Consider the following 26,154-nt stretch of genomic DNA (forward strand, 5'->3'; position numbering starts at 1 on the left):
CTCTCCCCCTGCTCTTCCCTAAGAACAACTATAAACCATGGAAATAACGCACGGCACAATAAAAGCAGAACTCTGAACGGGGGAAATAGGAACGTAAACTAATAGTTCAAGATACCAGGATTAAAGGAAGAGCATAGTGGTAGGACATTTTACCATTCCCTACTGAACAGAAGGTGACTCATGTCTGACTCCTAACCTAGAAACAAAAGGTAATGTATTCTCTTACCATAATCAAATCAAACTAGAAATCAGTAACACAAAGACAACAGGAAAATCTCTTAAACACATGGAAATTAAACAACACACTTCTAAATAATCCAAAGGTCAAAGAGCAAGTCTCAAAGAAAACAAAAATAAAAATACATAGAACTGAATGAAAATGAAAGTATATCAAGATAGGGGGTATGCAGCTAAAGCAGTGTTGAGAGGGCTATTTATAGCACTATATGCTTATATTACAAAAGAAGAAATGGCTCAAATTAATAATTTAAGTTTCTAATTCAAAAAGGAGCACAAGAAACTCAAAGCTGGAGGAAGAATAAAAGAAATAATACAGATAAAAGCAGAAATCAATGAAATTGAAAATAAAACAATTCAGAAAATCATGAAACAAAAAGGTAGTTCATTTTTTTTAAAAGTCAGTAAAAGTGATAAAATTCTACCTAGCAAGAGTGACAAAAATAAAAAGGCAAAAGATACAAATAACAAATATCCAAAACACTGGAATAGAGGATCTCACCATAGATCATACAGTTATTAAAAGTATAACAATAGAATGTTATGAACAACTTTATACTCATAAACTTAACAAGTTCAAAAAACACAACCAAAACTCAATTAAGATGAAATAATCTGAATAGCCCTATAACCATTAAAAAGATTAAATTTGTAATTTAAAAGCCCCCCAAAAAGAAATCTTCAGGCCCAGATGGTCTTTGGAGAATTCTACCAAATATTTAAAAAAGAATTAACAACTACTAAGAAAGAAAAATAACTATTGATCCATGCAACAGCTTGGATGAATCTTAAGGGAATGATGCTGAGTACAAAAGTCAACTCCAAAGTTAAATACTGTATGATTCCATTTAAATAACAATCTTGAAATGACAATATTATATAGCTGGAAAAGAAATTAGTGGTTTCTATGGTTAGGGATTAGAGGGAGTGGAATAGGGAGAGAAAAGTGGACATGACTATAAAAGAGCAACGCTAGGGATGTTTGCGGTGATGGAACTCTTCTACACCTTGATTGGATCAAGGTCAGTTGGGGATTGTGATATTGTACTTTAGTTTTACAAGATGCTACAACTGAAGGAAAGTAGATAAAGAATATACAAGATCTCGCTGAATTATTATTCACAACTGCATGTGAATTTACAACTATCTCAAGATAAAAAGGTTGGTTTCAAAAAAATTAAAGACATTAGTAGAAAACAGAAAAAGTTAAATAAATTCTATAGATTAAATAGTATTGTATCAATGTTAATTTCTTGATTTAAATATCAGAAGAGGGACCTTCAAGATGGCAACGGAGTAAGACACGGAGATCACCTTCTTCCCCACAAATACATCAAAAATACACTACATGTGGAACAGCTCCTACATAACACCTACGGAATGCTGGCAGAAGACCTCAGACTCCCCAAAAGGTGAGAAACTCCCAAGTACCTGGGTAGGGGAAAAGAAAAAAGAAAAAACAGACACAAAAGAATAGGGACGGGACCTGCACCTCCGGGAGGGAGCTGTGAAGGAGGAAAAGTTTCACCACACGAGGAAGCCCCTTCCTTGGTGGAGACGGGGGCGGGGGGGAAGCTTCACAGCCACGGATGACAGCACAGCAACAGGGGTACAGAGGGCAAAGCGGAGAGATTCCCGCACAGAGGATCGGTGCCGACCAGCACTCACCAGCCTGAGAGGCTGGTCTGCTCACCCGCCAGGGTGGTTGGGGGCTGGGAGCTGAGGCTGGGGCCTCAGAGGTCAGATCCCGGGGAGAAGACTAGGGTTGGCTGTGTGGACACAGCCTGAAGGGGGCTAGTGTGCCACAGCTAGCCGGGAGGGAGTCTGGGAAAAACGCTGGAACTGCCTAAGAGGCAAGAGACCATTGTTTCGGGGTGCGCGAGGAGAGGAGATTCAGAACACAGCCTAAACGAGCTCCAGAAACAGGCGTGAGCGACAGCTACCAGCGCAGACACCAGAGAACGGCATGAGATGCTAAGGCTGCTGCTGCAGCCACCAAGAAGCCTGTGTGCAAGCACAGGTCACTATCCACACCTCCACTCCCGGGAGCCTCTGCAGCCCGCCACTGCCAGTGCCCCATGATCCAGGGACAACTTCCCCGGGAGAACACACGGCACACCTCAGGCTGGTGCAACGTCATGCCTGCCTCTGCCGCCTGAGGCTCGTCCTGCATTCCATATCCCTCCGTCCCCCCAACCTAAGTGAGCCAGAGTCCTCTAATCAGCTGCTACTCTAACCCCGTCCTGTCTGAGCAAAGAAGAACAGACACCCTCAGGCGACCTACACGCAGAGGCAGGTCCAAATCCAAAGCTGAACCACAGGAGCTGTGTGAACAGAGAAGAGAAAGGGAAATTTCTCCCAGCAGCCTCAGGAGCAGCAGATTACATCTCCACAATCAACTTGATGTACCCTGCATCTCTGGAATACCTGAATAGACAACAAATCATTCCAAAATTGAGGCGGTGGACTTTGGTAGGAACTGTAGACTTGGCGTTTGCTTTCTGCATCTAATTTGTTTTTGGTTTTAAGTTTATTTTTGTTTAGTATATACACAGCTTATTACCACTGGTAGATTTGTTTATTGATAGGGTTGCTTTTTTCTTTTTTTTTTTTTATAATACATATTTTTTCCTTTTTCTCTTTTTGTGACTGTGTATGTGTATGCTTCTTTGTGTGATTCTGTCTGTATAGCTTTGCTTTTACCATTTGTCCTAGGGTTCTGCCTATCAGGGTGTTTTTTTGCATTTTGTATAGTTTTTAGTGCATCTTTTCATTGGTGGATTTCTTTTTTGGTTTGGTTGCTCTCTTCTTTCTTTCTTTTTTCTTTTTCTTATTACTTTTTAATTTTTTTTATTTTCAGTAATTCTTTTTTATTTCTTATTTTAATAACTTTATTTTATTTTATTTTTTCTTTCTTTCTTTCTGTTTTTTTCTCCCTTTTCTTCTGAGCCGTGTAGTTGACAGGGTCTTGGTGCCCCAGCCGGGTGTCAGGCCTGTGCCTCTGAGGTGGTAGAGCCGAGTTCAGGATATTGGTCTACCAGAGACCTCCTGGCTCCACATAATATCAAATGGCAAAAGTTCTCCAAGAGATCTCCATCTCAACGCTAAGACCCAGCTCCACTCAGCAACCAGAAAGCTACACTGCTGGATACCCTATGCAAAACAACTAGCAAGACAGGAACACAACCCCACCCATTAGCAGAGAGGGTGCCTAAAAACATAATAAAGTCACAGACACCCCAAAACACACCACCGGATGCGGTCCTGTCCACCAGAAAGACAAGATACAACCTCAACCACCCGAACACAGGCACCAGTCCCCTCCACCAGGAAGCCTACCCAACCCACCAACCAACCTTAGCCACAGGGGGCAGACACCAAAAACAATGGGAACTACGAACCTGCAGCCTGCGAACAGGAGAACCCGAACACAGTAAGATAAACAAAATGAGAAGACACAGAAACACACAGCAGACGAAGGAGCAATGTAAAAACCCACCAGACCAAACAAATGAAGGGGAAATAAGAAGTCTACCTGAAAAATAATTCAGAGTAATAATAGTAAAGATGATCCAAATTCTTGGAAACAGAATGGAGAAAATATAAAAAACGTTTAACAAGGACCTAGAAGAACTAAAGAGCAAACAAACGATGAACAACACAAGAAATGCAATTGAAAATTCTCTAGACAGAATCAATAGCAGACTAAACGAGGCAGAAAAACGGACAAGTGACCTGAAAGATAAAATACTGGAAATAACTACTGCAGAGCAGAATGAAGAAAAAAGAATGAAAAGAACTGAGGACAGTCTCAGAGAACTCTAGGACAACATTAAATGCAGCAAAATTCAAACTATAGGGGTCTCAGAAGAAGAAGAGAAAACGAAAGGGACTGAGAAAATATTTGAGAAGATTATAGCTGAAAACTTCCCTAAAATGGAAAAGGAAATAGTCAATCAACTCCAGGAAGCACAGAGAGTCCCATACAGGATAAATCCAAAGAGAAACACGTCAAGACACATATTAATTAAACTTCCAAAAATTAAATACAAAGACAAAATATTAAAAGCAGCAAGGGAAAAACAACAAATAACATAAAAGGGAATCCCCATAAGGTAAACAGCTGATCTTTCAGCAGAAACTCTGCAAGCCAGAAGGGAGTAGCAGGACATATTTTAAGTGATAAAAGGGAAAAACCTACAACCAAGATTACCCAGCAAGGATCTCATTGAGATTTGATGGAGAAATTAACACCTTTACAGACAAGCAAAAGGGAAGAGAATTCAGTACCACCAAACCAACCTTACAACAAATGCTAAAGGAACTTCTCTAGGCAGGAAACACAAGAGAAGGAAAACACCTACAATAACAAACCCAAAACAATTAAGAGAACGGCAATAAGAACATACATATCAATAGCTACCTTAAATGTAAGTGGATTAAATGCTCCAACCAAAACACATAGACTGGCTGAATGGATACAAAAACAAGACCCATATATATGCTGCCTACAAGAGACCCACTGCAGAGCTAGGGACACATACAGACTGAAAGTGAGGGGATGGAAAAAGATATTCCATGCAAATGGTAATCAAAAAAAGCTGGAGTAGCAATTCTCATATCAGACAAAATAGACTTTAAAATAAAGACTATTACAAGAGACAAAGAAGGATACTACATAATGATCAAGGGATCAATCCAAGAAGAAGATATAACAATTGTAAATATTTATGTACCCCACATAGGAGCACCTCAAGACATAAGGCAAAAGCTAACAGCCATCAAAGGGGAAATCGACAGTAACACAATCATACTAAGGGACTTTAACACCCCACTTTCACCAAGGGACAGATCATCCAAAATGGAAATAAATAAAGAAACACAAGCTTTAAATGATACATTAAACAAGATGGACTTAATTGATATTTATAGGACATTCCATCCAAAAACAATAGAATACACTTTCTTCTCAAGAGCTCATGGAACATTCTCCAGGATAGATCATATCTTGGATCACAAATCAAGCCTTGGTAAATTTAAGAAAATTGAAATTCTATCAAGTATCTTTTCCGACCACAACGCTACGAGACTAGATTATCAATTACAGGAAAAAATCTGTAATAAATACAAACACATGGAGGCTAAACAAGACACTACTTAATAACCAAGAGATCCCTGAAGAAGTCAAAGACGAAATCAAAAAATACCTAGAAACAAATGACAATGAAAATACGACAACCCAAAACCTATGGGGTGCAGCAAAAGCAGTTCTAAGAGGGAAGTTTATAGCAATAAAATCCTACCTTAAGAAACAAGAAACATCGCAAATAACCAACCTAAGCTTACAGCTAAAGCAATTAGAGAAACAGGAATAAAAAATCCAAAGTTAGAAAAAGGAAAGAAATCATAAAGATCACATCAGAAATAAATGAAAAAGAAATGAAGGAAATGATAGCAAAGATCAATAAAACTAAAAGGTGGTTCTTTGAGAAGATAAAAAATAATGAAAAATCATTAGCCAGACTCATCAAGAAAAAAAGGGAGAAGACTCAAATCAGTAGAATTTGAAATGAAAAAGGAGAAGTAACCACTGACACTGCAGAAATACGAAGGATCCTAAGACATTACTACAAGCAAATATATGCCAATAAAATGAACAACTTGGAAGAAATGGACAAATTCTCAGAAAAGCATAACTTCCAAGACTGAACCAGGATGAAATACAAAATATAAACAGATAAATCACAAGCACTGAAAATGAAACTGTGAGTAAAAATTAACCAACAAACAAAAGCCCAGGACCAGATGGCTTCACAACTGAATTCTATCACACATTTAGAGAAGAGGTAACACCTATCCTTCTCAAACTCTTCCAAAATATAGCAGAGGGAGGAACACTCCAAAACTCATTCTACGAGGCCACCATCACCCTGATACCAAAACCAGACAAAAATGTCACAAAAATAGATAACTACAGGCCAATTTCACTGATGAACACAGATGCAAATATCCTCAACAAAATACTAGCAAACAGAATCCAACAGCACATTAAAAGGATCATACACCATGATCAAGTGGGGTTTATCCCAGGAATGCAAGGATTCCTCAATATACGCAAATCAATCAATGTGATATACCATATTAACAAACTGAAGGAGAAAAACCATAAGATCATCTCAGTAGATGCAGAAAAGCTTTTGACAAAATTCAACACTCATTTATGATAAAAACCATCCAGAAAGTAGGCATAGAGGGAACATACCACAACATACTAAAGGTATATGACAAACCTACAGCCAACATCATTCTCAATGGTGAAAAACTGAAACCATTTCCACTAAGATCAGGAACAAGACAAGGTTGCCCACTCTCACCACTATTATTCAACATAGTTTTGGAAGTTTTAGCAACAGCAATCAGAGACAAAAAAGAAATAAAAGGAATCCAAATCGGAAAAGTAAAACTGTCACTGTTTGCAGATGACATGACACTATACATAAAGATTCCTAAAGATGCTACCAGAAAAGTATTAGAGATAATCAGTGAATTTGGTAGAGTAGCAGGATACAAAATTAATGCAGAGAAATCTCTTTCATTCCTATACACCAACGATGAAAAAGCTGAAGAGTAATTAAGTAAACACTCCCATTTACCATTGCAACAAAAAGATTAAAACACTTAGGGATAAACCTACCTAAGGAGACAAAAGACATGTATGAAGAAAACTATCAGACACTAATGAAACAAATTAAAGATGATACAAACAGATGGAGAGAAATACCATGTTCTTGGACTGGAAGAATCAACATTGTGAAAATGACTCTACTACCCAAAGCAATCTACAGATTCAATGCAATCCCTATCAAACTACCAATGGCATTTTTCACAGAACTAGAACCAAAAATCTTACAATTTGTATGGAAACACAAAAGACACCGAATAGCCAAAGCAATCTTGAGAAAGAAAAATGGAGCTGGAGGAATCAGGCTCCCTGACTTCAGATTATACTACAAAGCTACACTAATCAAGACAATATGGTACTGGCACAAAAACAGAAATATAGATCAATGGAACAGAACAGAAAGCCCAGAGATAAACCCACGCATATATGGTCACCTTATCTATCATAAAGGAGGCAAGAATATAAAATGGAGAAAAGACAGCCTCTTCAATAAGTGGTGCTGGGAAAACCTGACAGCTACATGTAAAAGAATGAAATTAGAACACTCCCTAAAACCAGACACAAAAATAAACTCAAAATGGATTAAAGACCGAAATGTAATGCCAGACACTATAAAATTCTTAGAGGACAACACAGGCAGAACGCTCTATGACATAAATCACCGCAAGATCCTTTTTGACCCACCTCCTAGAGAAATGGAAATAAAAACAAAAATAAACAAAAGGGACCTAATGAAACTTAAAATGTTTTGCACAGCAAAGGAAACCATAAACAAGACGAAAAGACAACCCTCAGAATGGGAGAAAATATTTGCAAGTGAAGCAGCTGACAAAGGATTAATCTGCAAAATTTACAAGCAGCTCATGCAGCTCAATATCAAAAAAACAAACAACCCAATCCAAAAATGGGCAGAAGACCTTATAGACATTTCTCCAAAGAAGTTATACAGATTGCCAACAAACACATGAAAGGATGCTCAACATCAGTAATCATTAGAGAAATGTAAATCAAAACTACAATGAGGTATCACCTCATACCAGTCAGAATGGTCATCATCAAAAAAATCTACAAACCATAAATGCTGGAGAGGGTGTGGAGAAAAGGGAACCCTCTTGCACTGTTGGTGGGAATGTAAATGGATACAGCCACTATGGGGAACAGTATGGAGGTTCCTTAAAAACTAAAAATAGAACTATCATACGACCCAGCAATCCCACCACTGGGCATGTACCCTGAGAAAACCATAATTCAAAAAGAGTCATGTACCACAATGTTCATTGCAGCTCTATTTACAATAGTCAGGACATGGAAGCAACCTAAGTGTCCATCAAGAGAAGAATGGTTAAAGAAGATGTGGCACATATATACAATGGAATATTACTCAGCCATAAAAAAGAAACGAAATTGAGTTATTTGTAGTGAGGTGGATGGACCTAGAGTCTGTCATACAGAGGGAAGTAAGTCAGAAAGAGAAAAACAAATACCGTATGATAACACATATATATGGAATCAAAAAAACAAAACAAAAAAAAGGTCATGTAGAACCTAGGGGCAAGACAGGAATAAAGACGCAGACTTACTAGAGAATGGACTTGAGGATATGGGACGGGGGAAGGGTAAGATGGGACAAAGAGAGAGAGTGGCATGGACATACATACACTACCAAATGTAAAATACATAGCTAGTGGGAAGCAGCCACATAGCACAGGGAGATCAGCTCAGTGCTTTGTGACCACCTAGAGGGGTGGGATAGGGAGGCTGGGAGGGAAGGAGACGCAAGAGGGAAGAGATATGGGGATATATGTATATGTATAACTGATTCACTTTGTTATAAAGCAGAAACTTAGACACCATTGTAAAGCACTTATACTCCAATAAAGATGTTAAAAAAAAAAAAAAGAGTAGCTCCCGCTTGCTGCAACTAGAGAAAGCCCACGTGCAGCAACAAAGACCCAACACAGCCAAAAATAAATAAATAAATAAATAAATAAATAAATAAATAAATAAATAAATTTATTAAAAAAATAAATAAATAGATAACCAACAGTGACCTACTGTATAACACAGGGAACTCTGCTTAATGTTATGTAACAACGTAAATGGGAAAAGAATTTGAAAACGAATAGATACATATAAATGTATAACTGAACCACTTTGCTGTACACCTGAAACTGTCAGAACATTGTTAATCAACTATACTCCAATATAAAATAAAAAGCTGAAGAAAAATCTACAAACAATAATTGCTGGAGAGGGTGTGGAGAAAAGGGAACCCTCTTGCACTGTTGGTGGGAATGTAAATTGATACAGCCACTATGGAGAACAGTATGGAGGTTCCTCAAAAAACTAAAAATGAACTACCATACAACCCAGCAATCCCACTCCTGGGCATATACCCTGAGAAAATCATAATTCAAAAAGAGTCATGTACCACAATGTTCATTGCAGCTCTATTTACAATAGCCAGGACATGGAAGCAACCTAAGTGCCCATCGACAGATGAATGGATAAAGAAGATGTGGCTCATATATACAATGGAATACTACTCAGCCATAAAAAGAAATGAAATTGGGGCTTCCCTGGTGGCGCAGTGGTTGAGAGTCTGCCTGCCAATGCAGGGGACACGGGTTCGAGCCCTGGTCTGGGAGGATCCCGCATGCCGCGGAGCGACTAGGCCCGTGAGCCACAATTACTGAGCCTGCGCGTCTGGAGCCTGTGCTCCGCAACAAGAGAGGCCGCGACGGTGAGGGGCCCGCGCACCGTAATGAAGAGAGTGGTCCCCACTTGCCGAAACTAGAGAAAGCCCTCGCACAGAAACGAAGACCTAACACAGCCATAAATAAAATAAATAAATAATTAAAAAAAAAAAAAAAAGAAATGAAATTGAGTTATTTGTAGTGAGGTGGATGGACCTAGAGTCTGTCATACAGAGTGAAGTAAGTCAGAAAGAGAAAAACAAATACCGCATGCTAACACATATATATGGAATCCAAAAAAAAAGAAAAAGTGGTTCTGAATAATCTAAGGGCAGGACAGGAATAAAGACGCAGACGTAGAGAATGGACTTGAGGTCACGGGGAGAGCGAAGGGTAAGCTGGGAAGAAATGAGAGAGTGGCATGGACATATATACACTACCAAATGTAAAATAGATAGCTAGTGGGAATCAGACGCATAGCACAGGGAGATCAGCTAGACGCTTTGTGTCCACCTAGAGGGGTGGGATAGGGAGGGAGGGAGGGAGGAGATATGGGGATATATGTATAGCTGTTACACTTTGTTATACAGCATAAACTAACACACTATTGTAATGCCATTATACTCCAATAAAGATGTTTAAAAAATAAGATAAAAAAAATAAATATCATATTGTGTTTATGTAAGAGAATATCTATATTTTTAGGAATTACCCACAACTTATTTGGTAAAAGGAAATATAATAAACAAAATTACTAAAAGAAAATATTCAAGCAAAGCATTCTGATTTTGGCATAGGAAAGGATCTCTTGCGCAAGTGACAATAAGTGTTACCATAAAAGAAAGTATTGATAAATTTACCTACATTAAAATGAAGAACTTTTATCTGGGTTACTTTTTTAAAAATAAAAATCATATATATTTAAGGTGTAAAACATAAAAAAATGAAGAACTTTTATTCATTAAAGACACTATAAAGAAATAGAAAATGTAAGTCACCATCTGTGACAAGATTTCTACATTCATGCAACGGATCAAGGAATGAATACCTAAAATACCCTGCAAATATTCTTCAGAGATCAAGAACCTAATAGAAAAATGGGCAAAAGATATGAACTGACATTTCAAAGAATCTAACATATGAATTGTCTATAAACAAAAGAGAACCTGTTAAATTTAATTATTAATCAGAAAAATGAAAATTAAGACCCCATGAGGTAACATATTTTACTTATTAGATTGGCAAAAATAAAGAACCCTGGTAATACCAAGTGCTGGAAAGGACATAGAGTAAGAGGAATTCTATGTATGGGTTTGTAGACATGTCCAACTAATTCGAAAAAGAATATGACATCATCTAGTGAAATCCTCATCTCTCCAGCAATTCCGCTCCTAGATTAATATCCTACAGAAAACTTTGCATATGTGCACCTGGAGGTGTGTACAAGAATATTCATGGCAGCATGTTTATTGGACCAAGATTTTGAAAACAACCTGAACATCCATTAATAACAGAACAGAAAAGGAAATAGTGTGAAATGAATTACAGCCCCATATAAGAACGTGGAAGAATCTTAGAAACAAAACACCAAAAGGAAAAAGCAAGTTGTATAAGACTAGATACATAGTCTATAACTTGCATTTATGTTATTTATATATATATGTAAATACATATAAAATATAATTTATATATTTATATATTATAGTCAAATATTGTATATTAGATTAAGGAAATATTACTTGAACACATTTATATTTTAAACTGTAGATATTGATATTGACTGAACTTTTGAAAATGTGAAAACCTAAGCATTTTTTTCATTGCAATCTCATTTTTGTATTTTCTAAATCCTTCATGCTTATGCATAATTCAAAATAAATAGTAGAGTTAAAAACCTGAGAATAATTAGTATTTCTTAATTACTATCATTCTGATTAACATTCACTTCTTTTTATGTAAAGCAGAATATATTTAGTGTAATAATGTATTTCCATTTATTTGATTTTCTACTCAGAACAGAATTATAAACAAGTTGACTTAATCCTTATATATTTAACATGGCACGATATTATGAATAAATATGTTAATTAATATATTTCCTTAGGGATTTTTAATTAATTATTTCAACTGTTCAAGATATTCAACAGTATTATCAAATTATAGGCATTAAAATTTCCATTTGCACATGGTTTTAGACTTTTTAATGCATTCCATATTTCTAACCTCTAAAAATAATACAAAACTAATTTCCTTTTTTTCCACTTTATGTCTGGTAAATAGAATGATTTAACATTTTAATGTAATATTCATAATTATTGGCCAAATGTCAACCAGATCCTTGGTTGATGCCAGAATCACAATACTTCAGGCAAAAGCAGTAATAACTGCTTAGCAATATTCAAGAATACAATACAAAATGCAACTAAACTCGCTCTAATAAGGCAAGGTATCAGCATGTAAGTGTGTTTAATTGCTTTTGAAGTGCACCATTAGCATGGCCAGTGTGGCAAAACACAACATGATGACATACACTGACATACCAGAGTTGAAGGGACCTTTCTCTCCTCTTTACATTTTCATATCACTATATTTAAACTATAATCTATTTCATATAAACACCAACAGATATCATGGCAAAGATATTAAATAATATTCCATGTTTTCATTAAGTGAATCAAAATATAAAATAGCGCCTAAAGAAGCTGAGAGTTGTGTACAATTTTTATAGGCACAGTAGCACTTTCACACATATAACAGCAAACATGTAAACATTAGAAGATCAGAATTAGCCACCTTAATGCACTAATGTCCATATCTCAGTGTGGATAAAATCTGAATCAGGGAAACCATACCTACAATCAAAGAAAGCTATTGCTAAATCATTCAGGCCATTATATAATAAAATGACAAAAATGGTTAAAAAAGTAATGAATCTAGAAGTCTTAACAGTCTTCTATTCAGTGTTACCCATATCATGTATAACACAAAAGAATAAAATAGTATTAGCAATTAAGTATTATTTATCTTCTCCTGGTAAATACCCTTTTCTACAGGAACACTATCCTTTAATTCATATCAATTCTGTAATAGGCACTGTGCTAGATATATTACATATGTTATTTCATTGAATCGTGACAAACACCTGTTGATGCACATATTATTCTTCCCAATTTATAAAGATGGAAGCATATAAGTCAAGTAATTTGCCCAGGTTTGTACAAGTAATAACTGGTAGACCTGGGTTTCATATACAGACTAGGCTTCAAAATAATTCAAACTCTAAAACAGTTTCTGCCAAAGTACATGCTACAGTATGTTAACAGACGCCATGCTGAAGGAAAAAAATGGATTGTGATAGTTAACTCATACAAGGATAAGTTATAAAAGTATTAAATTAAGGATAAAAAATAATTTTCTCCCTTAACAAAACATATATGTGATATATAGAGATACATATATATACATGCACAATTTCTAAGACCTAAAAGAAGTTAGGATAAATGGACAAGTATAAAAACTAATCAATAGCATATGAAAACTCATCCATAGCTTATGAGAAAGTAGTTATTTTAATAACTATATTGGTAGTATAAGCTGGGTTTTGAAAAGCCATTCTTATATTACATGTATTATTGATTAATAAACAAAATTAAATGATTAAAAAATAATGTAACTTAAATTATTAACTGTAATTAAAAGCTATTTTTAGGGAAATATCTAAAATTTAGCTAAAGTTTTCCTTATAATAAGCTCTGAAAAGTTGTTGCTAGACCAGCTTTTGGCTGCGTAAGTAATCTACAAATTTTAGTATAGGCTTTTTAATTGCTCCTTTAATAAGATTCTTAAATTGTATTTAAATATACAGAAAACATGAATATTTCCCAAAATGTAACAGGCATCTATTTCTAAATATGATTTTTAAATATTTAAGATATAAAATATTGTATAAATTTTGTTGTACATATTGCAATGTTTATATATCCTTCCCAACTTGTCTTCTGTTCTTACCCACTTGGATAAAAATTATTAATGTTTTCTTGATAATATTTTTACAATACTTTAAAGCATGGTTTCTAACAAAAACATATAAGGGGTATTAAAACATTAATCTGTGTACAGATAGAAGCATAACAATCTAGATAGGACTTTTTCATTTAAAAGAGCATGTCTATACTCCAACCCCAAAGAGGTGAAGAAATAAATCAGGCAGTAAAAGGATGGAAGGGACAGTTAGCAGGCCCTTATCTTTCCTAATTTTTTCCCCGATTTCTTGAAATACTTTCAGTGGTATGTTTTGTGTTTATGTGTGTGTTTGTGTGTGTGTGTGTGTGTGTGTGTGTGTGTTTTATCACTTTTCCTGAATCATCACTGAGTACACAGGTCAGGACACAAAGTGTGTGGTATATTTTTAACATACAAAAATTGTAATCTAGCTCCAAATTTAACTCTTCAGCAAGTAATTAAAGCAACATATTTGAACTACAGTGGATTCCATGTGATTCTCTTTTTTTCCCTCTACAATGAAAAAATACATTCTACATCTAATATTACCTTTTAAAACTATTCAAATCTATATGGAATTCTTCTATTTCGCTTCTCTTTAATAAATATGTTGATACCTTTAAAGTTTCACCTGCATAATCATTCAAAGTCTCATTAAAGTAGTAACTTCTTTCTCTTAACCGTGACTTATGTGATTGCAAAAGACATTCAATTAACTGCATAATGATTCTTATTTCTTTTAGAATAAAATATATTTCACAGATAGAAGGAAATTATGTTATAAAGTATAGTTATCTTCACAAAAACTAACCCGCTGACTATTTTAGTAACCCACTGATTGGCTTAAAGAGAGAAGAAAAACCACTTTTCCACTATTAACACAATTTGTTTCCTTAATTCAAAAGAAAATAGTCTAAACCGTAAGAATTTATTTTACAGTACAATCTCATATGTTATAGAAAAATACAGAGAAATTAACATGGCATATCAGGAAGCCAGATGGCTAACTGGCTTGAGAAGTAAAGATATACAATTGTCTAAGGAGGATTAATCCGGTTTACAAAGGCACATTTAAGGAAGAATTATTCAATGCCACATGGAATGGACTATTGGAGAACAGTCTAGGAAGCAGCTAAGGCAGTCCACAGAGACCAGCTTTAGAAGGGTGGGAGTGATAATTAAAAGGAAAAAGGAGTAGTGCAATAGGTGGTTTGAAGGTGGTTTTTGAAAGTCCCCTATAACCTCCACCAGATCCCCCAAACCCAACCAAAATAAACATTAATTTAAGTAAATCTGCTCTGCGAATGAAGCTTCCAGATAAGTCTGTTAGACCCTTTACAGTCATATTTTGAACCCCTAAATCTCCCTTCACCACCCCCACCTCCATTTAAAAATGCAGAACCTAGGCTTCCCTGGTGGCGCAGTAGTTAAGAATCCACCTGCCACAGCAGGGGACACGGGTTCGATCCCTGGTCCAGGAAGATCCCACATGCCTCGGAGCAGCTAAGCCCGTGAGCCACAACTACTGAGCCTGCGCTCTAGAGCCCGTGAGCCACAACAACTGAGCCCACAAGCCACAACTATTGAAGCCCACGCGCCTAGAGCCCGTGCTCCACAACAAGAGAAACCACCGCAACGAGAAGCCTGCGCACCACAAAGAAGAGTAGCCCCCTGCTCACTGCAACTAGAGAAAGCCCACATGTAGCAACAAAGACTCAGTGCAGCCAAAAATAAATAAATAAAGTAAACAAATTTATTTTAAAAAAGTGCAGAACCTGCCAATTAATGTGAAAAAGGCATCAATGGGATCTTGGGAGACACTGGAAGGATAGGATCAAAGATGATAATGTCATATTTTTCAACTGACTGAATTAGTAGAATGCAGACACTATTAAAAGGCATTTTTAAAATGAAGAAATTAGCCTATTTATGAAATATGATGATTTGTGAATTGTCATGTTAATTTTGAGGTAACGGTACTATATCAAAATGGAAATTATTATAAATAGCTGAATTATTGGTATAAAGCTGAGTATGGCAATATGTAGGTTTGAAAGTCATCAGCAAAGAAGTTATGTTTGAAAATATATTATGGAATTAGAAAAGTCATTTTAGGAATAGCAACTCTATTACATGGATTTAGTGGAGAAAATTAATGTATTCTCAGTTCCGAAAAAGAGTTATAGAATAAAACTGAATTTAATTTGAGTCATCTATAGTATTTATGAAATATTGTCTTTTTTAATGTTTTATTTTGACAACAGGAGCATAGTTTGATAGAAAATCATGAGGAAATATACATAGTAGATAGAGATGATACAGAGAAATCTGAGACAATGCACTTGAAAATCTTGTCTTCAGATTTCCCTTTACTCTGTAAACCTAAAACGTTGCCTGCTCCTCCCTGTTAAAGGCTAGCATGCCTCCCTTGACCAAAAGCAATTCAGTCCTCTGCCTTGCAAGACAGCTCATACCCCTCTTACAATATATTCCCCACCTCATCACTGGACAACTAACCAAAATCCATTTAATTCACAATATAACCTAGCCAGGGAAGTACTGACTCTGTTTAGAGAGAAAAAGAACTACTCCCAAAGGAATTGTAGGAATTAGCCAACATGTACCTATGAGTGCCAAGAGAGTACATGTAGGCCTATATTCTGAGGCTGTTGAGGCAAAGGAGGGAGAACATAAAGTTGGACAAGGGAGAATTTATAAATATGGGACTACTCTCCTCTGACATAGCATTTAGCACCCTGGGATGGACCCTGGTGTTAGTAAGATGCTAGGAGGGCTCCTAAAAGCTTCAAAAAAGTGATGGCCTAACTAAATAAAGTAGAAATGCCAAATCTACCATGAAAAATAGTGGAAAAAAGCATCAAAAGACTCAGAGAAATGAGCATGTGACAGTGGACATACTATTCAAGGCTGAAAAACCCATGAGATAACCACAGGATGTCCAGAGGCTATAGTAACTATGAAAGCATCAAAGATTGTGCTGGAGAGGGGGGCAGCAACATCACTGAGAAACTCAGCTGTGGCTCTCCTCTAGGATGATGGTAGATGTTATTAGAGAACCAGGGTCCCTGAAACCAATGGGAATGACAGGAGCCCGTGAAAAGAAAGGTCCGATGGGAGCACATAAATATCAAAAGCAAGGTGGGCACAATTATGGAAAAGATCAGAGTAGCCATGGGAGAGCCTGATCCAGAGACAGCTAGGGAGATAATTAATAGAATCAACATCCTTACAGGCCAGCAAGGGTAATGCTTGGGAAATATGGGAAGCCAGCAAGGGTAATGTTCAGTCTGTATAACAAGAAGAAATTGAGGATCGATTATCAAGATGCTGAAGGCAGCCATCCCATAAAAAGCCACAATCTCTTGCCTGATTTCCAGACCCAAGCCAGTTTTTACACACTGAACCTTTTGGCCAGGCCTCTAGGAAGAAGGATCCTACAACACAAAAGCAAGTATATATGATAATTTACTCAGACAGCTACACACACAGAAGAAGAAGGACTACCCCACACATTTGAAATTGTTGAAATAGGGTCTAGCATGGTATTGATACTCAAGAATGTACAGTGTTATGATGCCCCCCGTTAGCGTTGAGGAATATGGAGACCACGTAATAAAGTATTGGCTCAGGTCTGGCTTCTGAGATAGGAACCATGAACCCACCTGCTTGTCATTTCCTTAGTCTCCAAATAAGTAATTTGCAAGAACATACATGGTAATTGCCAGAACTCCATCATTAGTTCTTGACCTATGGAATAAGGATTGCTGTAGTTGGAAATGCCAAGTGAATGGCTCTGAAACTGCTCCCTTCTCTGATCAATATAACCAAAAATAATATTGCAAACTGAGGCAGGGCAGGGGGAGTGTTGGCAGAAATTTGCCAAAGGATGTCGATGTGGCAGTTACCATCATATTCCCATATAATCCCCTACCTTTACATGGCAAAGACAGAAGTAAATGTAACTCCTTTCCCTCAGGGCCATGTAAATTCCTCTATTCGCCATCAAATTATAGTAATCCTGATCATCTTTACTTTCCACTATATAAATGAAATCACCCTAAATGGGTCTGGTGAGCAAGAAGTGGCAAGTACCCTAGATGTCTTAATAAGACACATGTGTGCCAGAGAAGAAATAAACACCAAGAAAATTCTGACTAGAGCATACTGAGATAATGCTTCTAAACAAAAGGCAAGTTGCTGCTTATTGTATCCTCCATCTTGAACAAAGAATATAGTTTAAATGATGTCTGGACCAAGAAAAGTTTTGCAACAGGTCCAAGGTATGATGCAAGACATCCCACCTGCCCCTTCGGTCTTATAGCCCAGCAGATCCAATGGTGCTCAAATTATCTGTGGAAAATAAGGATGCTGTAAGAAAGCCTATAAACAGCTCCAGCAGAACTGCAGTACTGACCTCTAGACTTCTAGAGAAAAGCCATGCTCATCTCTGTTGATCACTATTCCTAACAGTTCTCCTTTAAAAGGAGTCAGATCCCAGTATGCTCCTGAGCTCTGGTAGAGACTAAGGACTTATGATGACCTGAGTTACTTTTCATGAACTAGGAATGCTGTCTGTCCTCAAAGCCATGATTCTGGACATGCAAAAAATCCCAGTTCATCTTAAAAAGGAATAATTATAATTGAAATTGTGCTTGAGCACTTCAGAAAGGCACAAGTAAATTACACGAGCAGGCAGCTTAAAATCCCAAATTTCCACTCTTGTTTCAATGCCATATGTCCTACTATACCTATGGCTTTGTGAGTTCACCATGACCAGGTAACAGAGAAAGAAAAAAAAAAAAATCTAGCCTAGTTTCTAGATGGGCTTGCATGATATGCCATCTCTGCTACCAATGGACAGTCACTGGATTATAATTCTGCCAAAGAGGACCTCCTACTGCTCTGGCCCGAGAAGCTATGAAGTCTTCAAGTATGAAGACTATGCACAGGCTCAGTAACAAGGACTTCCCCTAAGCAAAACTGATTGGCCACCACTCAGTGCTAAATGTCCAGCTTGCCAACAGCAGAAGCCAAAGTGGAACCCTTGTTATGGCACCTCACCATGGGAAGCCAGCCTGCCACCTGGTGGCAGACATTATTTTGAACCTCTCTCATTTTGGAGGGGTTACTGATTTGTTTTCACTGGACAAATATGTATTCATCATATCATGCAAGGTTCACTTAGGAAAACAAAAACTTGACTCTAAATCACCTTCCAAGTCTTCCCCGAAGGGACAGGAGCCATTTACAAGGGCAATTCTTTTACCTCAGACCTTTCAGAGATAATTAGATATTAACTTTGAGTGCATTCCCTTTACCGGAAACATAAAAACACCATCCAATAGTCAGACTAGGAGGTCATGATAGCCTCATGATAAATGGTATTTTGACTCAAGTCTGTTTCGCAGTAAACCCAGTGGGTTTGTGGACTCGTTCTCTGGTTATTTCCTCAGTTTCTGACTGTACACCTGGAATAGACATACTAGTCAATTAGTAAAATCTCCTCATTGGCTCACTGTTTTATGAAGTAAGTGCTACTATGGCAGGAAGGATCAAGCAGAAACCCTAGAAATTAACCCTACCAAAAGAGTAAACTAAAAGCAAATCACAGTCCTGTGGGAATTATAGAAATGTGTGCCACAATAAAGTAGTGCAAAGATATAGAGGATAGATACCCATCGCATCCTCATTAATTACCAGTTCGGCCTTTGCAGAAAATTGATGGATCTCACAAAATGACTGTGGATTATTGTAAAATTAATAAGGTGAGGTCTACAATGGCAACTACTATTTCAGATGGGATATTTGCTTTCACTGCTCTGACTGCACCACAATCCAAATACTTAGAAATTCCCTTATACATTGTCATGAAATACAATTCATGCTTATGACCAAAGTATGCATTTTACAGTAAAAGAAATATGGTTATGGGCTAACACCCACAGAATTAATGATAGGCCATCCCACAGAAACAGATGGCCTGATAGAATAGCAGAATAGCTTATTAAAAAATCAGCTGCAGTGTTAGTTTAAAAACACCACCAGTGTTGTTCTCACACAGTCATGGAAACCAAGGGCTCACAGCAACAGAAGTAGCCCCTCTAATTATTACATCTCTGCAAAGATGTAATTACAAACTCTGCAAAGAGTTTGCCTTCTGTGCCAGCAAGCTTAGGCTCTGCTATTCAATGGCTTAGTTCGAAAGAGAAGGATGCGTCTATTGCGGCACAGAGGGAAGGCACCATCAGATTAAAACTAAGTCTGACATCTAGTGATTCAGAGATTTTTGTGACAGTTTTGCACTTTTTGACGTGGTCGCTGCTAAACGATGGATTTGGAGAGGACCTTCTGGAACCCAGAAAAACATCTGGGATACCCTTAGTACATCCATGTTGAGTAGTAAATACCAATGGGAAACTATAACAATCCAAGATAGCAGGACCGCTAAATACTCAGACCCCTCAGGATTAAAGACATGGGTCCACTCACCACATAAAGAACCCCAATGAGCACTGGCTAAGCAAAACACAAACCCTGAATGAGAACTAAAAGAAGGAAGAAGTGTATCAAGTATATGTCATGGCTGGAAATAAACTATTCAGCTGTAAATATTTCTGTTACATACATATTAATTAATGAGTTTTTTCTAATCCCTCCCCTAGCATTGTGTGTTAGAAGTTCCTCTCCCCATGCCCTGCATCCCTCCCATGTCTCCAGCTCCTACAAGACAGCCTCTTCCTTCACAGTCCTCCTACCTGAGGGACCCAGTTCCTCGAGGCTGGTAACAATGCTCTCCCACTGTGCCTCCAACACAAAAAAAGTGTCCTGCCATTGACAATCTCTGAGTTGTCTGCCTGTCCCCTAGAGGACATCTTAGCTCTTCTGTCACCTATGTAATCAATTCCATGTATTAAAGTTATTTTGTTCAAACGATCTAAACTAGTTCTTTTTCTGACTTAAACGCTAAATGATTTCCTGACTTTGCCTGAATGAGAAGGCAAAACATCAGAAAAATTCATTAAATAACTGCTTTTAAAATTGCAGAAGTGAATAAAACATTCCTCCTACCCTATTTTTTCTTCACTTTTATACAGAGGATACACGATAAAACTTTTACATGTAGACTAAAACCCAAGAATTCATCGCTAATGAAAGGAGGCAAACTATCTTGAGAGATACACACTTACATGTTGGGATTAAAGACAAGAGCAAAGCTTGGAATGACATTAGAGCACCCCTGCCCCCGACACACATGAGATCTGGCACCATACCATAGGAGAGAATGGTAGGACGTGAGGGTAGGGTGTGGGAAAGGAAAGGCAGCCTCTGTCAAATATACTAATGTGTTTTAACCCCAAAGTTCCAAAATTTCTCTATTTATTTGGCCACTGTTGGGGCTATGGCCTGCCGAGCGTTCCTGCCTGCTCTGTTCCAATGTCCCTGGCAGCTGACCCTGTCACCCACTTACAGACAGCCCACAGTCACCCTTCACACATCCTTAAATGCAGAAGAAACTCATGCAAGTTTGGAATTTTGATTATGACACAGAGCTGAATATATTTAACTACTGACCTGAAACAGTCATTTCTAAGTATGACTTACTACCTGAAAAAGAATGCCTATGCCACGTCAGAAGATGAAAATGTTTCTGATGACAACCACCACTATCACACCCAAAATCCTTAACTCTGAATTTTTTTTTATTATTGCGAGTCTTTTATTTGCTCCCTGACTTACTAACCTCTGTGGAGATAAATAAAGATTATCCAAACAAGAACAAGCACTACTTAGTGATAGCAATGGAGTCATCTACAGCCACTGACTGCATTAGGCAGAGACTCAAATTACAGGCAGGCGGAGAAGTGGGAAAGCTTTATGGTGACAAAAGAGGGTCTGATCTGATGGGACCTTGGAGACATGGGGAACCTGAGGCAGGCTGACTAAAAGAGGGGATTTCCCTCAAATACCATAAATCTAAAAAATTAGTATTGATGATAGAGGAACAGTAAAATACTAGTCTAAATATCACCAGAAAGTGATTATCAAAGCCTTAGTATAAACTAAAAGCATTTAGTCTGTATTTTATTCAAATATTATATGATACTAGATTCCAATGCATACCTTTGAGGAAGAAAAATGTTATAGATATTAGCTAAGTAAATGATTATTTGAATTCATAAAAATCTGTTGTTCTTATAGCATTACTACACTAAAAAAGTTATTATATTTGTAAATGCTTTCATTTTTAAATGAATGTCAGATATTTTAGAACTCAAAGGTAACAACTACTTTATAAAAACATTCATTACCTCAGCTAAACTTTTATGCAATTTTCATGACAAGAAACTAAACCCTTCATAGGTTTTGTGTAATTTTCTTTCTTCCTCATTTTTGATCTCTTTGACTAGACATTTTTAATACCATTTTTCTGTAATCACTGAAGATTTTAACTCTCATCCTGATTGCACAGCAAAGGCACTCAGATATAAAGAGATTCTTAAATGGGGTATAATTCTTTCCATTCTTCTTTTTGAAAAGACTAATGAAAGTTTGAAGTTATAGTATGAGAAAATAAATAAGGGATCATCTGATAGTTATTTCTTTTGGACAAAGGTAATTTTAAGCAGAAAAGTGAACAGGTGAGCGGAAGTGGCCATGACTAAGTTTGAGTAAGTGGCAGAGTGATTCACTGAGCTGTCTCTGCCACTAATAAATGTGTGTCCCTCAATTAACTAGTTACTAGTAACATTTAAGAACCTCCATTTTCTATCTATAGACCAAGTGGTTTGGAATACATAACTTCTAAATTCCTTTTCCAATAAAATAATGATACAATATGAGTCCGTGAATCTGAATATCTGAGAGTTAAATATGAATTAATGGAAACAAAAATATCATACCTTTGTACTAACTTTCATCTTTGTTTTACGTTTGCTTTGTTCTCTGGCTTCACGAAGACCTTTCTGAGTAGGACCTTCTGGTGCATTTTCCTTTTCACAATTCGGAACAACTATAAGATAATACAATTTACTCTTAATGTTTATACTGTTTGTAAGAAATATTATAACCCAAAAAAAAAAGAAAGCCAAATTCATTATACACGTATTTTTTGAAGTATTAAACTAATAATATTAAAACCATACTAAAATGTTTTAAATGAAGTCTCAAATTCATTTCCCAAAAATGCAGGGTGGCATTGCTGCAAGGTTAGTGAAACAGCATTGCGAGCCAGTTGAAGAGCATGTGAGCCAATCTCCAGTTACATTATATCTAAATTCCTGTTATCATGAGGTTTCATGTGTTTATAAACAAAAGTTGAAGGGGGTCAAAGGAGAGAATGGTAAGCAATGACAAAATTTCCCAAGTGGAACTGGATAATAAACGAGAGATTTTTAAATGAATATTGTATTAATAAAAGATTCTCTATGCTTCACAATGTTGAGAAAAAAAGAAAACACAGGGTAACATTCCAATATAGTTGTAACATTGGTCCCCACACTCTCCTAGACATAAAGAGCAGTTCTAAAGGAATCATCTGAGGGAAAAAGAAAGGTGACAGGAAAAGTCTGTTTCTTTTTCACATCTTTCCATATACATATACATGTTTAGGTATACATAATTTCCCCCTGTATTTCTAAACAGCCAGCAGATTTCAAATAACTAATATGGTTATAATCATTAACTCATAATTAAGTGACTAAATGTTCTAATTTATAACATTAATTTATAATAGAGAAAAGATGATGAACACAAAAATATGTGGATGATTTCAATGTCAAGGCTCTCAAAGAATCCTGACGTTATAAAGTAAGGAAGCATATGCTAACATTTAGTTTCTTTCCTGATCTAATTTTTCCTATTCAGTACCAGTTTCAAGGAAGAAAACTATCAAAATAATCCCCACAATAACATAAAAGCCGAATGCTGCATAAGTTAGTACTACATGAAAGTACTTTAAAAACTTCTAACACTAGGGTATCCAGACTGCATGTCCTCGCTCTGCGGTGCCACAAGTTAGAGCCCCACAGCATCTGGAAGTCAAAATGTGGAGAAAAGGCAATAATTACAGCTCACTGAGATTAGAGAAAAATTTTCACTTCGAATTCTCTTTTATTGTATTTTCCTCTTCAACAGCCAAGAGTGAAAGCCTGATAATGATAATAATTTAAAATAATAATTCTTCGCATTTATGCCTCATTGATGTTTTACTATCTAACAGGTACTGGTCTAAACAATTTACACGTATTATTTCATGAAATCCTGTCATTAACCCTGTGAAGGTCACTACCTTTTTTTCCCTTTTACATATAAGGAGAATTTGTATAGTAATATCTACAGGGAAGAAAGGAGAAAGCAGTAAGGAGAGAAATCCAGGATTCCAGGAGATAATTCTAGGAATACGAGCAGACCTCAGATAGCATGCAAAATATTACTAAGCACCACTTCGTGAAAGAAATAAAATAAAAAGCAAGAAACAAACAAACAAAATGGTAAGGATAAATGAAAGTAACAAATCAAAAAGGGCTTGGTTTATATATGAGGATATGTAGTTGTTCCACAATCAAGATGAAATTACAAGAACTTACACTTTATAAAAATATTTTAGGAAAAAAACCGACATTTGCAACCAAAACATGAGAATACACATTGCATAGGGTATGTGTAATTGAAAGAAAAATAACACTTATTTCTCAATGTACCAATAATAAACATGATTCCCACTCTCTATCAGATAACTATCACTTTATACAAAGATTTGTAGAACAAATGAGAGACTCAAACATTGGGTCCTTGTCACATTCATAAAAGTGCATATAATTTTCAAATTCCACATAGTGCTTCTTAATGTTTAGAAACACCCTGGCAAAGTCCATTTCTCCATCACAGGATCCTCATGCTTATCATCTAATGCTTGTTAATGAAAAGGCCTATAGTACTGACTGCTGCTATGCAGCTTCCCAAATTTTACTTGGGCACAATCATTATCTTAAGGAAGGTACAATTCCTTAAGAGAAATAAAGTAAACATCAAATAAACAAACAAATTTTCACTTATAGAAATTATAGTTATTGTACTCCCAGTGCTAAATTTCACCCATTCAACCATTTCTTCACGTTTGCACACATTCAACCAATGTTAACTGAACATGTTCAGGCCCCTGGTTAAATGTCAGATATGCATGAATATATTCATTTAACAAATACGTAAGTACCTATATTGTGCCAGTCCCTAACTCCATTATAGATTAAACACAGCTGAAAAAAGAATTACTTAACTGAAAAAAATGTTTTGAAGAAATTATCCATAGTTTATCCCAGGGAGATAAACAGAAAATATCTAAGAGATTAGGAAGCTAAAATGAGATCAAGTACACATCTAATTGGAATTCAAAAAAAGGTAACAGAGATAAAGGGAAAGAGATTATATTTGAAATGATAATATATCTTTCTAAACTAGACCATATACTACATACAGTCATAAGAAATTGACATCTTGTAGTGAAATTCTGCGCAACAAAAAATACCCAATTTAAAAAGCAATTAATTAAACTCAAACCTTTGCTCTACTATATATGACATCTGTTTGTGATGATGAAGTCAGCTTTCACAGTTTTTCACTTCATAAAACATTTCCAATTTCTAGAAGTTCTTCCTGAATTCATAGTTTCCTATCATAAATTACAAGATATCATAAAATACAATTATATGTATTTTTATAACCTACTTTGGAAATAGGTATCATTGTATTCAAATTGCAACCTCATATGAAATCAAACATCAGCTAACACAAACATAATAAAAACCAGCATACTGCTAAACTTTTTGAGCTTATATAATTTGTACAAAAAAAGTTTTATCTCATAATATGTAATACTAAAGTGCTTTCTGTGTAGTTTCTTGTAAATATTTGATAACATATTAATTTCCATTACAACAAAGAAAAATGTAACAAAACTATCACTTCAAATATCTAGCTGATAATAATTCACTATTTCATAGTTTCTCCTAGGAATTTTTCTATTATTCTACATACCAGACAAGAGTAAATATAGAATTATAAATTATAAACCCTTTTCAGGTAAGAAATTTGACTACTAAAGTATTAATATTCTCTCTAAGTGGTAGCAATTATGGATAATTTTTAAAACATTTTATCATTTAAAATTTTTCTGTAATAAGCACATCACTTTGATAGTCAAAAAATATGGTACATTTAAAATTCTTTGATAACTACTCCAAGTGAGTCCAAGTTTTATCTTATTCCTTAAATTCAGATTAAATAACAATTAATTAGTCTTTTTCCCGAAGTTCAGAGTAAATGACAATCAAGTCATTGTTTCCTAACTACAGGGCGAATTACATTTAATCTGAAGAATTTCTACCGCCATACCAACTTCTGTTCAAAATGAACGAAAAATAGGTAGACAAATGACAGACAGATAAAATATTTTAAAAATTAAGCCAAAATGAGAAAATGAAAAGGGAAAGAGTTAAATATATTAAAATAATTGTGAAG

General features: G+C 36.1%; 1 protein-coding gene across 1 annotated transcript in view; it reads right to left on the reverse strand.

Annotated features, from left to right (window-relative positions):
- SPAG16 (sperm associated antigen 16) overlaps window positions 1-26,154 on the reverse strand; it is an 894,878-nt gene that overhangs the window by 806,568 nt on the left and 62,156 nt on the right. Inside the window, exon 9 of the mRNA XM_068543791.1 lies at window positions 22,539-22,648. Within this exon, the coding sequence (XP_068399892.1) occupies window positions 22,539-22,648 (110 nt within the window). The remainder of the gene's footprint in view (window positions 1-22,538; window positions 22,649-26,154) is intronic.

This window comes from Eschrichtius robustus, chromosome 5 (assembly GCF_028021215.1).
Source record: "Eschrichtius robustus isolate mEscRob2 chromosome 5, mEscRob2.pri, whole genome shotgun sequence".
In the NCBI taxonomy this organism is placed as follows: Eukaryota; Metazoa; Chordata; class Mammalia; order Artiodactyla; family Eschrichtiidae; genus Eschrichtius; species Eschrichtius robustus.